Raw genomic sequence first — 13,530 nt, forward strand, 5'->3', positions numbered from 1 at the left:
AATAATATTGATTATAACAATAATTATCGATGTTCAAACACTAAAATGTTAAATTGTTTAGACGTAAAAATAAATAATTAATAAATGTTATCAAAATGTGTATTAAAACAGCGTGTATTTACATTACATCAAACAATTATTAAAGGATATCAAAACTTAAAAACATAAAAACTGACTTACGTTCTGTTTTGTTGGTGAAAGAAGAACAAAATTATCCCGTTTAAAGATTAATCACCTCCAAAGATTTATCCGACAGCAGCGGTTATCCAAAAGGTATATCCAACAGCAAGGATTATCCCAAAGGTATATATCCAAAACTTTAGAGATATTCCAAAAGTTATCCGGTTCAAAGTTGTGTAAATGTAATTCCGGGAGCCCAAGAAAGCACGTCCGAACACACCTGAAACAACCCAAGAATGACATATCCATCCTCTGTAGTCTGACCAGACGTAAGCTCCACCCCTAGATCCCTCCCACAACACGTGATGAAGATGGGCGTGGAAATAGAAAGTTCCCACGCCTCTTCACGCAGGATTAGAGGAGGAGCGTCCTTGTAGCTCCTCCCAATTCTACAACCATTAATACCAAAAAATGTACAAAATGGTGGAAAAACAATACATTTTCAATCTTTAAGGACGACATAAAACAAATAGGTTTAGTGATTTTTATTAAAAGAAAAATCTTTTACACAGACTTGAAGTTGTACAAACAATATTTAAAACTATAACAAATATTACAAGTTTCAAATACAATAACGTTGTATCTTTTAGTGTTCTATTAAAAAAGTTTTCTAAAATACATTTGTTATATTAGTAATATCTTTAAGTGTTTCATTAAAAATACACGGCTTCATATATATTTTATGTTAAAAACCTTTAAAACAGTTTAAAAATGCATTAAAAAGTCAAAGATCGGACATTTTACAGAAAAAAAGTCAAACAAGTGGGTTTTTCATTAAAGAAAACTGTTTTCCTAAACCATTATTTTTTAAAAGACTTACGTTTTACAAAACAATATTTAAAACTATAACAAATATTACAAGTTTCAAATACAATAACGTTGTAATATCTTTTAGTGTTCTATTAAAAAAGTTTTCTAAAATACATTTGTTATATTAGTAAAATCTTTTAGTGTTTCATTAAAAATACACGGCTTCATATATATTTTATGTTAAAAACCTTTAAAACAGTTTAAAAATATATTAAAAAGTCAAAGATCGGCCATTTTACAGAAAAAAGTCAAACAAGTGGGTTTTTCATTAAAGAAAACTGTTTTTCTAAACCATTTTTTAAAAAGACTTACGTTTTACAAAACAATATTTAAAACTATAACAAATATTACAAGTTTCAAATACAATAACGTTGTAATATCTTTTAGTGTTCTATTAAAAAAGTTTTCTAAAATACATTTGTTATATTAGTAATATCTTTTAGTGTTTCATTAAAATACACTGCTTCGTATATATGTTATGTTAAAAACCTTTAAAACAGTTTAAAAATGCATTAAAAAGTCAAAGATCGGCCATTTTACAGAAAAAGTCAAACAAGTGGGTTTTTCATTAAAGAAAACTGTTTTCCTAAACCATTATTTTTTAAAAGACTTATGTTTTACAATACAGTGTTTAAAACTATAACAAATATTACAAGTTTCAAATACAATAACGTTGTAATATCTTTTAGTGTTCTATTAAAAAAGTTTTCTAAAATACATTTGTTATATTAGTAATATCTTTTAGTGTTTCATTAAAAATACACGGCTTCATATATATTTTATGTTAAAAACCTTTAAAACAGTTTAAAAATGCATTAAAAAGTCAAAGATCGGCCATTTTACAGAAAAAAGTCAAACAAGTGGGTTTTTTCATTAAAGAAAACTGTTTTCCTAAACCATTATTTTTTAAAAGACTTACGTTTTACAAAACAGTGTTTAAAACTATAACAAATATTACAAGTTTCAAATACAATAACGTTGTAATATATTTTAGTGTTCTATTAAAAAAAGTTTTCTAAAATACATTTGTTATAATATCTTTTACTGTTTCATTAAAAATACACGGCTTCATATATATTTTATGTTAAAAACCTTTAAAACAGTTTAAAGATCGGCCATTTTACCGAAAAAAAGTCAAACAAGTGGGTTTTTTTCATTAAAGAAAACTGTTTTCCTAAACCATTATTTTTTAAAAGACTTACGTTTTACAAAACAGTGTTTAAAACTATAACAAATATTACAAGTTTCAAATACAATAACGTTGTAATATCTTTTAGTGTTCTATTAAAAAAGTTTTCTAAAATACATTTGTTATAATATCTTTTACTGTTTCATTAAAAATACACGGCTTCATATATATTTTATGTTAAAAACCTTTAAAACAGTTAAAAGATCGGACATTTTACAGAAAAAAAAGTCAAACAAATGGGTTTTTCATTAAAGAAAACTTTAGAGATATTCCAAAAGACCTCATGAGGAGCCCCAACGAAACACCTCCGTTCGGGTCAGCGGGAGAAAACGATAATGGTTGTTTTCAATGTGTGAGCGGAGCCACACGCAGACTCCTCCCACGACACTCCCACATCACATGACCCTCTGTGCACGCGGTATCCATACGTACAACACGTCCACCCCCAACGTCATACGGCGGACTGTTTTAAAAAACGTCCGTTCAGGACGGAGCATGAAACTTAAATGAGAGAATTAACGCCTTGCAATGAGGCGCGCTAACCACGCCTCCTCACACGCCCCGTAGAAGACGCACGTGCGGCGGATTGGTCCACGCTCTATTCACGCCCCTGAGCGTTCGACAGATTGGACCTCGCTTCATAGGGACACACGTAAACACCTCCCATATTCCGACAGCGGCTGTTTCAAAAAGCCAAAACCTCACAGACTGCAGACAGTGTGTATTTTAAGGATCAGCTCCACGGATTGAATTTTGGATGGATTATTTCGGATTCACACAGGTGTTCAGGGCCGCCAAAGCACATCGCTGGATCTATACGGATTTATTATTGTGTTAATTTGGGTAAATCAAAGTCGAGTTCATCGGATTATCGACATTGTTCAGCGTGTGGAAATATGTGGATTTATCATCATGTTTGTTCATTCTGAATCACGAAAACAGTTCATTGGGTTTTGAGGATTATGCCGTATTTCTTGTGGAATATCATGCATTCATCACAAGGAAATCCGAGACATGAAGTTTTATAATTTCAGCAGTGAGGATTATGTGCTTTATCAACGCTGTGTACACCTGTGGAAATATGAGAATGTATCAATGACCTCCTCAGCACACTGTTCATTGGATTATGTGTTTTATCACCGATCTGTTCATTCATAGCGTCTGATCCACAAAACGTGTCATTTGGTGTTTTATCAGCGTCCTCCCCATGCAGCGCAAGGAAATATTTTATTAACGGCCTCCTCAATATTACGTCTGACCGACAAAACACGTCATGGAATGTTTTATCAGCGTCCTCTTCGGCGCGAGAAAATATGTGGATTTATCATCAGGTTTGTTCATTCTGAATCACGAAAACAGTTCATTGGATTATCAACATTGTTCAGCGTGTGGAAATATGTGGATTTATCATCAGGTTTGTTCATTCTGAATCACGAAAACAGTTAATTGATTTTGAGGATTATGCCGTTTCTTGTGGAATATCATGCATTCATCACAAGGAAATCCGAGACATGAAGTTTTATAATTTCAACTGATCTGAGGAGGGCGCAACGTTAACTGGATGTAAACAGAGAACTTGTAACGTCTTTTAAACACAGGAGGAGAATCGTGAAAGCATTCTGAACAACATCTGATAAGGTAACAAATATTATACAAATATTATTTTGACGTTATTATTATTTTTATTCATTTGATTGTTATATATATATATATTAATGCTATGGGGCTGTAGTCATTACCTTTAAATTCAGTAATATCCTATACTAAATCTAAACTACATATCATTTGAAGTCTGACTATCTCTAGTTTTTCATATTTGTTTCATTGTTATTGTTTTTTATTTATTATTTCTATTACAACATGAACTGGTGCTTGCTATCCTTAACACCGGAGGAGAATTGTGAAATACAACATGAACAACAGCTGATAAAGGTAGCAATTAGCAATTGATTTGACTTTATTCACCTGACTGCTATATTATTGGTGTGAACTGTAGATCATCTTTATATTCAATAATAATGTATTCTAACTCCAAACTACATATCATCTGAAATCTCGCTAAGTCGCTATCTCTAGTTTTAATATTTGATGATTACTTTTATTAGTTTGATTGTTTTTATTAATTTGACCGTTATTTCTATAACAGGATGTTGTTAACCGCGCTGAAGGACAATCGAGAAACCCCTGACAGCAGCTAATATTGGTAACAAAGCACCTTTTAAATGAATGTTATCCAGATTATCAATGGAAAAGACACAACGCAAGGTATGCGATATATCATAATCACTGATTTCTTTTATATTAATTTGAATGTTATTATTTTTATTCATTTGACTGTTATTTTACAGATGTTATTTGTATTAATAGTATGGGTTGTTGTTATTAAAACCTCTTCAACGGCATCACTCCCATCGATGGGATCCATACCCAAAACCATTACCTATTTAAATTCAGTAATATCCTATACTAAAGCTAGACTAATCTTAAACAAACCACATATCATTTGAAATCTTACAATCTCTAGTTTTTCATATTTGACTGATTGTTTTTATTAATTTGACTGATTTGTATTACCGGCATGGTTTGTTGTTAAACATTACCCATCAGCTATTACTATTATCAGAGACCATTACACGTAATAAGAGGACCTTCACATTGCACAACAGATCAATCGTGAAAAGTTTCAGACTTGTGTACAATAAGCGAGTACTCCAACCAGATTATACGACCTTGCCTTACGGGTTTTAACAATAGTTTGAAAATGTGTGAAACAGGTGTTTTTGACTGCAGACTGCAACACCCATTTTCGGCTGTTATTAGTGGTCCAAGCAATAGCGGGAAGACTTTTTTTGTAAAGACTCTAATGTATAATTCGGACAAAATGTGTTCTGTGAAGTTTGATAATTATGTGTACATTTATACATGCTGGCAGCCTTTATATGATGAGCTGTTACATGCTTTTGATATTAAATTCATTGAAAACATCCCAAAGAAATTGGATGATGATTCATTATTCCCACCTGGTAAAAGATCCCTATTAATTTTGGACGACGTTATGGGCCAAGCAGCGTCCAATTCTGAAGTCGAGAAAATTTTTACGCAATACATCCATCATAAAAATATGAGTTGTTTGCTACTGATACAGAATCTATTTTTCCAGGGTAAATCTACCAGAACAATAGGACTTAATACAAATTATTTAATAATATTTAAAAACCCCCGAGATAAGCAACAGATAGGTGTTTTGGGTCGTCAGATGTTTCCCGGTAATACAAAGTTTTTTATTGAAGCTTACCAGGATGCAACTAGTCTTCCTTTCAGCTACCTACTAATAGATTATAAAACACAGACTCCTGAAAGATTTCGACTCAGAACAGATTTACTGTCTGACTACCCTGTGGTCTACGTCCAGAAGGGAGTTTAAAATGAGTTCGAGACTTTCCAGAAATCTTTACCTTTTAAAGTTATTATACAAGAGCTCGCCCAAACAACGGGGGGTTATTTTGCATTCAGCCCCTGACGAACTCATACTGGCTCTGTGTGAAGTGGCCCTCAATATTCTTCACGGCAAGATCCCTCTAACTGCAAAACAGCTCGGATCTTTAAAAAGGAGAAAGACCGAAATAAAATACGTTGCTAATAAAAAGATCAATATTGCAAGAAAAAGACGTATGATTAACCAAAAAGGTGGCTTTTTACTACCTCTCCTAAGCATAGCCTTACCTTTCATAACTAGCCTGATAACTAGAAACTGAATCTGAAGAGAAAAAATGCAGCATACTGAAAAATTGTATCTTGTACCAAAGCATCAATTGGATAGACTAAGGAATGCGCCGCCACGTGAAAATATCAATACGTCCGTGGAGGAAAACCTGGATTCATCTATAAGGGAGATATTACAGAGACATGACCTGGGTCCGCATGAAAAAGTAAAACTATACACACAAATGTTACAGAGATTTCTGTCTGTGTCAAAGCACAACGATGTGGAGAGCAACGCTTTAACGTTAACAGTGCCGAGTCAGGATGGCGAAAATGAAGAAGCACCCGTCACTGAAGACGTAATCGTATCAGAGGTGCTAAACAACGTCCCTCAGAGAAGCTTGAAAAATGTAAAATACATTTTGGATAAAATGTCTAAGGCCAAACAGTTGTCTTCATGGACAGACGCCGGTGAATTTGTTTATAAAGGGAAAATCATTGCAGGATCTCATATGCTTGATCTGTTGAAAAGCGTAACAATGCCTCAAACGATACATGACAAACGTAGACCGACAGGATGGAATGAATTTCTCGAAGCGTTTTCCTCTTTAAACATACCTCACTCAACTATAAGTAACCATCATGTTAAATGCTTGATTGATTCACTTAAAAGAAAAACAACAGGGAATAGTTTTGAAGATGTACCGAGAAGGTCTTTGAAAAAACGAAGACATCGTAACACACCACCACGTCCCTCTTCAGACACATCTGATAAGTCACCTAAATTAGATGCAAAACAATGGCTAGATTTTTAAGAATTATTTGCATCGATATAATTGGAGATGTTTATCTGTTTTACAAATATTATTGAATGTAAATTTGTGTATATCATAATTATGTAAGTGTATTTTTAAGTTGTATACTAATGTCTGATACCAATAAAGAAAAAGAAAATGTTTAATCTGTTTTACAATTTTATTTATTCATCACACACATAAACAATACATCACATTAATACGTCTGAAATGTTTTACCGGACTGTACACACTGAATGCATTTAAATGTTTTACCATTACAGAGACTAGGTTTCAATTTTTTCACAAAGAGAGAGACCATGACATCATTTTTTAACAAATCATTATGGTAAATTTTTATAATATTCTCATATTCATAACCTCTTGATATATAATACAGAAAAAACACACAATGTTGTCCGCAGGTATCAGAAGTATAATCTTGAACTTGTTTGCCCGAGTACTGAACGACCGTAGAATTGTTTTTTAGAAAGTTATGAAAAGATGCAGGAAAGCAATCTGCATCCGGTGCGTTACCAAAGCTGTCAAAAAAACAGGCGACGCCATCTCGACGTATGTATATGGCAATCCAGTGTTCCCCCGGTTCGTCTGAAGATTGTGTATTCGAAATTAGCATGCAAGGGGTATCCTTTAAAGGGTCTTCGGGTAGGTAATCGCACGGTAGTACACCTAAAAAATTTGTGTTACAGGAAATTTTATCCATCAGTCCCGTCAGTTGCACGGTATTCATTACAGCTGTATTCAGTAGTGCTCTGCGAACACCTGTCTCCGATTTGATATCTCTATAATAGAGTCAAAGACTGAATATATTAAAATGTTAATTGGTTGTGCGAGGGGTACTCTGAAGCGTGCTTCTAATCTAATATTTCCTGATCTAATCAATGAAACGTGTTGACCACATTCCTCGTCGGGTGTCAGATTAAAGGCATAGAGAGTGTATCCGTGTAGGAAATCTTCACGATCTATGATCATAGACTGATTCTTTAGATGCCGACCCGTGGCTGTCACTAGTTGATAAAACTCTCTCACGGCAGACCCGTTATTATATTCTGGTTGAAAGGGACGCGAAGGGACCTGGGTCCCGTCACAGGTCAGACTCAAATATTCAAGGTCAAAGTGTTTAAAGGCAAAAGGATTCCTGTCATAAGCACCAGAAAAGGCGGTGTTTTCCGTCATGGCCAAAATGATGGATTTCGGTAGCGGCCCGAGGAAGAGATTTTCATGGTTAGATACACGTGCTCCTGCCGGTACGGAGAAATTTTTCACACAGACTCTATCTATGGGATATTTAGCTGTGGTCGAGAGAAGAGCTTGCGCATGTCCCAAACGCACTGCAGGGGATACGGTGACTCTTTTCACAAAAAGTGAAGCCGACAGTATATTAAGCTTATAATTGATGGCGTCACTACGTATCAGACAGAACTCGTCTTTCGCACGAGTTAACCGAATCCGTATATCCACTCCGTTCAATAATAATTTAGACTGAAAGAAGATGTCGCTGTGAATTGGAGCTAGTAGTTCTACAACACTACTGGCATTTGTGAACGCTGCTCTCTTTGTTAATCCCGCGTTCGCCCCTCCAGGATCCGTAGCATCTATGTGAGCCGAAGAATCTTTGTAGAATAAACCCGCTGAAAAGTTACTCTCGAGAGTGTCTTTTCCATAATTAACGAGGGCCTCAAAGAGACACCTGTAGGGATGCGTATTACTACTGTTACTGACGAGCCGGTCAGCTAAAGAGACGTCAACCTGTGAGAAAATCGTCGATCCAGGGTAATTAATTAAAGCCACAGGCGCTCCGTCAGGAATGTCATTTCCGTTCGGTAGGGTTATTTTGACGCGCGTATATAGGAGCGTGTTATTCAGATCTGTGTAATCTTCACCGGCCCCCGCTATAAAGAATTCGATGGGTGATGCGTCTGTTAAAGCTGACACGGGGCTTATCTCCACATACATATTTTTTTCAATAGCTGTTTGTGTCAAAGGGACCGTAAACAGATCCAGCTCTGATTTAATGCACTCATCAGACATACAGTGTAGCAGAGACATTTTTAGAAAATAGTGATACCCCGTCTTTTTAAATCTGCAGATCTTTTCACCCGTTTCGTGCTAGTTCTTCGCTTGCTTTTTGTAACTGAGCGTGTTTTGCTAGAACGCCTGGTCTTCTTTACAGCAAGGACACGCCCTCTTCTCATACGGGTACCCGGTGGTTTACGTGACATCACCATCAGACCATGGCCTTCCTGTCCATTTTCATCATTATTATTATAAGACTTTGTTAGAGCACTGGTGACAACATCACTCATTATGTTTTTAGCGGCTGACTTTAGATGTGGTTTTGCTATACTGATCCCCCTTCTAAAAAAAGGCATTGCCATTCGAAAAAGGCCTTTAAAAAGACCACCGATTCCTGAAGCAAAACCGGACCCGTACATAACCCCGCCCCCTGCGTAACCCGGAAGGCCGTTACCTGCCTGAGCCCTGTAGTATGATATGTAGCGTTCGGGATCCACTTTGTACGGTGCGTGATGAGCCATTTTAAAACGGTTGGTGTTTCACAGGTCTAAAATGTAGTTTGGTAACAACCTTTCCGTAGGTGAAACGTACGTCCTGGTTTAAATCGTCTTTTACATCAACAGAGATCTCTGAGATGCAGCTCTTATTAACACGTACGTAATGAGCTTTGTCGTATCTGACACTGACTGTTTTGTTAGTCTCACCATCTATATATACAGTTGCTAATAAAGGTACATAGGCATCCCCAACCGCTTGATAGTCGATTATGTCCGTGTATACATATAGCGTGTAGAATCCGGCATTTATATCAGCCTGGAATGGCGCATATGTGATGTACGTGTCTTGATGTTCACCCGAACTGTTTACAGTTTCTATAGAAACCCCTGGTTTTAAACCTAGGATGATCGCTAGTTTGCCATAAAATGTCAACGAAGTCCCTGGGGGCGCTTTGAGAAATACCTTATTCTTTATACGGTCGTAGGCGAGACGTACCCTCTGGGGGAGAGTGACATTTATATCCCTGAGCAAAATGGGTACATCCTCAAAATACCCACATTTTAACGTATTCCGGCTCGTTGATAATTTTAGAGCAATCTGAAACGCATCGCCTCTTACATCGCTCAGTTCGTGGTTATTCTGTAGTAGACGTTGATCACAGACAATAATAAAAACAGAGTCATCCTCATTAAATGTATACCACGTCAATGGATATTCAAATTCAACCAATGCCACCTCCCACAGACCTTTTAAATTTATACTTCTAGCCAATCTAGTTCTGTAATTAGATATTTTGTTATCAGGGTAGATGTTCATCGAAGCGTTGCACGGAAGCGTGACGTAGAATCCTTCCTCGGCCATGGTAATTATTTAATGACGTCTGTCATGAATTCACTAAGGCTTTAACGGACCCTGTAGATCCATCACCTCTTTTTCAGCTATCCAACTGTTAAATTTGGAGGGCCAACCCCACCATTTGACTAGGACGTACGTGACTTTTCCACGTTTTTGTTTATGCAAAATCTTCTCAATCTTAAATGTTTTATCATCACTAACAATAATTTTCTGTAGTTCTTCCTCATAAAAACATCCATCGATGATTTCACCATCTAAGTCTTGTAACCGGTATACGGGAGGGACACGAGGAATGCATGCGGTTATGGTGAAGTATTCCTCCGTATAATTCTGCTCATACCCCTTAGTAAATATGCCTCGGACTTTAGAGACTCTAACAACGTCCCCTACAGAGTATTTAAAGACGGGTGTCTCTTTACGTATTTTACCGTATAAATTATTAAACACTACCGTCTCATTTTCTTTATGAACGTCCAGGGGGCGCATTTTGATGGATTTGTGATAACTACAATTATAACCCTCTGTCAGGTCTTGCAGTATATCGCAGTAACGTTTGGAGTTTACAGCCGTTAAAAACTTCCACATCCGTCCTTTTAGAGTTCTATTAAACCTCTCGACTACACACGCTTTTAAATCGGTTGCTGTGGCAAAATGATGTATGCCATATTTTTTCATCAGTAGTTGAAAATGTTTATTGAAAAACTCTGTCCCCTTATCTGTTTGCAACTTTATCGGTACGCGTCCTTCTTTCAAGATAGATTCGAAAGCTTTAGTCACCTCCGGACCCGTCTTATTTTTCAATGCGCGTGTCCATGAGTACTTGCTGAACACATCGATAACTGTAAGAATAAATTTAATATTATCGTTCTCTTTTGAGTATGCGGTCATATCGACCAAGTCAGCCTGGAATTGATGATCCTTACCGTATACGACTACACGGTTCCGTTTATAATTTATTGGTGCAGTCTTGTGTAACGTATATACGTCCTGTTTGGACAACCATTCGTTAATATCCTTATCATTTAATTTTACGCCGTATTCCTGTAACACAGCCTGTTTTAATCTGTCCTTACCGCCAAAAGCTCCGGGGCTTGAGGGGTTATAGTAAACTTTTTTCATTAGCTCTGACATGTTACTATCTCTGTCACTCTTCATAAAATAATGACCCGTTGTCTTGATGTCACACAGATTTTTATTTCAGATATCTACACGGATCATCCGAACATCAAAATAAAATTTACACACATTTCAAAATTTTTCTCCAACATGTATTCAACTAAAATATCAATCATTTTACAAACATCGGGGTATTCATTCCTTGACAATTTACAAACATCAGTCACATACGTACAAAGACATAATATATTTCCTATTCTAAGAGATTCCTTGCATTCAGGCATCAGTTCAAGAATGTTGTTGATAGTCGTGCAAGGTATGTGCTTGACGGACATGTTTATCATATTATTCCATTGATTTGATATCCCTCTTACAGCGTTCATCTGATTCGATAAATTTGTCAGACGTTTATCAACCATAGTAACGTTATCACCTGTTGCATGATTATCATCGATAATCTTGTACAGCAAGTTTGATATCACACGTTTTACATATGATTTAAAGAAATGTTTGGCTATCCAGGAGGTGCAGCAGTTTCCCATCTTCAAACTGAGGTAGAATCGAGGTTTTCAGCATCAACATGTTTCCAGTTGTCAACAGCGTTGTATACGATCTGTTCACAGCTTTCGTCGACTAGCTTCTGCCTGATAGATGCCAGATGCTCCACAATGTACATCTCATCTTTGAGCTCAAACAAAATGGTCTCCACAGCTCCCTGAATTCTTTGCAGGTGTGGGGTAGCCCCGTACAGATTCAAAGCCTGAGCTAAGATAGTTTTCAGCTCAGGTTTGAGGAGTTTCAGACGGATTTCGTCAAAACAATTGTAAAAATAATACGGTGTAGGCTCAAACAGGCACGAATGTCTTGTTTGGGACGGATGGTCTACGGTACATCCAACGCAATCCTTCTTCATTTGCTTATCAATCAGATATTCCAGTATGATGGTAACAACTGCTTTTATAATCCGGTGCCCAGTATCACCAAGGCAACCGTCCAACTCGTCACTAGATGTGGTGCCTGGAGTCTCGGCTGCAACAGTAGCTGCAGCAGCAGCGGCAGCACAAACGCCAGTCCCGTAGCTCGTGAGGAATGCGAGATTGTGAAATCCAAGTTCCGTACAAAATTTATTTAGCCAGTCGATGCTTTGGTGGGGGTATCCGTTTGTAGCATATCCACCAGCAGATCCGGAAGGGGGGGTTGGTGAGGTGATATCCTCTTGAGACATGTTGAGTGTTTTGAGATAGAATGACTGCGTGGGATGGTATTAATGGTTGTAGAATTGGGAGGAGCTACAAGGATGCTCCTCCTTCTGTCCTGTATGAAGAGGCGTGGGAACTTTCTATTTTCACGCCCCTCTTCATCACGTGTTGTGGGCGGGTTCTAGGGGTGGAGCTTACGTCTGGTCAGTGTGTGACTGCCAGAAGCTTCATTCTAACTTTGGGATTGTAAGAGTACGGATGTGTTTCGCTGGGCTCCCGGGATTACATTTACACAACTTTGAACCGGATAACTTTTGGAATATCTCTAAAGTTTTGGATATATACCTTTTGGATAAAGCGTTGCTGTTGGATATACCTTTTGGATAACCGCTGCTGTCGGATAAATCTTTGGAGGTGATTAATCTTTAAACGGGATAATTTTGTTCTTCTTTCACCAACAAAACAGAACGTAAGTCAGTTTTTATGTTATTAAGTTTTGATATCCTTTAATAATTGTTTGATGTAATGTAAATACACGCTGTTTTAATACACATTTTGATAACATTTATTAATTATTTATTTTTACGTCTAAACAATTTAACATTTTAGTGTTTGAACATCGATAATTATTGTTATAATCAATATTATTTAATACTTTTAAACGGTGTGTAATTGTGTAAAAGTACAACTTTTGCTCCAAAATGTTATTTTTGTGAATGAAAACTTTTTAAAACAGATGTTTTATTTAAAAATGGAGTAATTTACTAAATAACGTGTAAAGGGAAAGACCTGTACTGCGTTTTAATGATATAAATTGACTAAATGGTTTTAAACAATGTGTGTAAAAGGACCATTGTTTAATAAATAATAAAAAAACATAACCTATATCTGTTTTCTGTCATCATTAAAATTTTGAAAATGTATTGTTTTTCCATCATTTTGAACATTTTTACATTGAACAAGACAGGTGTAACAGGTGTACAACAGGTGTCCAGTTCGGTACTGGGTCGGATGGGGTTCCGTATCGTGGGAAAATTTTCCCACGATCACGTGACCAGTCCAGAAGTGGAGGTGGTGGTGAGGGGTGGAAAGAGGAGGGGAGACCGTGGGAATTTCCCACGGTCAGACCGGAAGTGAGCGGGAGGGGTAA

The 13,530-nt window shown here is 36.6% G+C and overlaps 1 protein-coding gene across 1 annotated transcript; it reads right to left on the reverse strand.

Annotated features, from left to right (window-relative positions):
* Positions 1-7,437: 7,437 nt before the first annotated feature.
* Positions 7,438-8,745, reverse strand: LOC148977041 (uncharacterized protein F54H12.2-like). The gene has a single exon (XM_089118203.1). It carries the CDS (start codon positions 8,743-8,745, stop codon positions 7,438-7,440), a length of 1,308 nt encoding a protein of 435 aa, XP_088974329.1.
* Between the last annotated feature and the right edge of the window lie 4,785 nt (positions 8,746-13,530).

The sequence above is a fragment of the Pimephales promelas genome, chromosome 12 (genome assembly GCF_988280905.1).
Source record: "Pimephales promelas chromosome 12, fPimPro1.hap1.1, whole genome shotgun sequence".
Classification (NCBI taxonomy): Eukaryota; Metazoa; Chordata; class Actinopteri; order Cypriniformes; family Leuciscidae; genus Pimephales; species Pimephales promelas.

Coding starts and splice junctions, on each gene's coding strand:
- LOC148977041 (XM_089118203.1), bottom strand. CDS start 8,745: ATGTCTCTGCTACACTGTATGTCTGATGAGTGCATTAAATCAGAGCTG.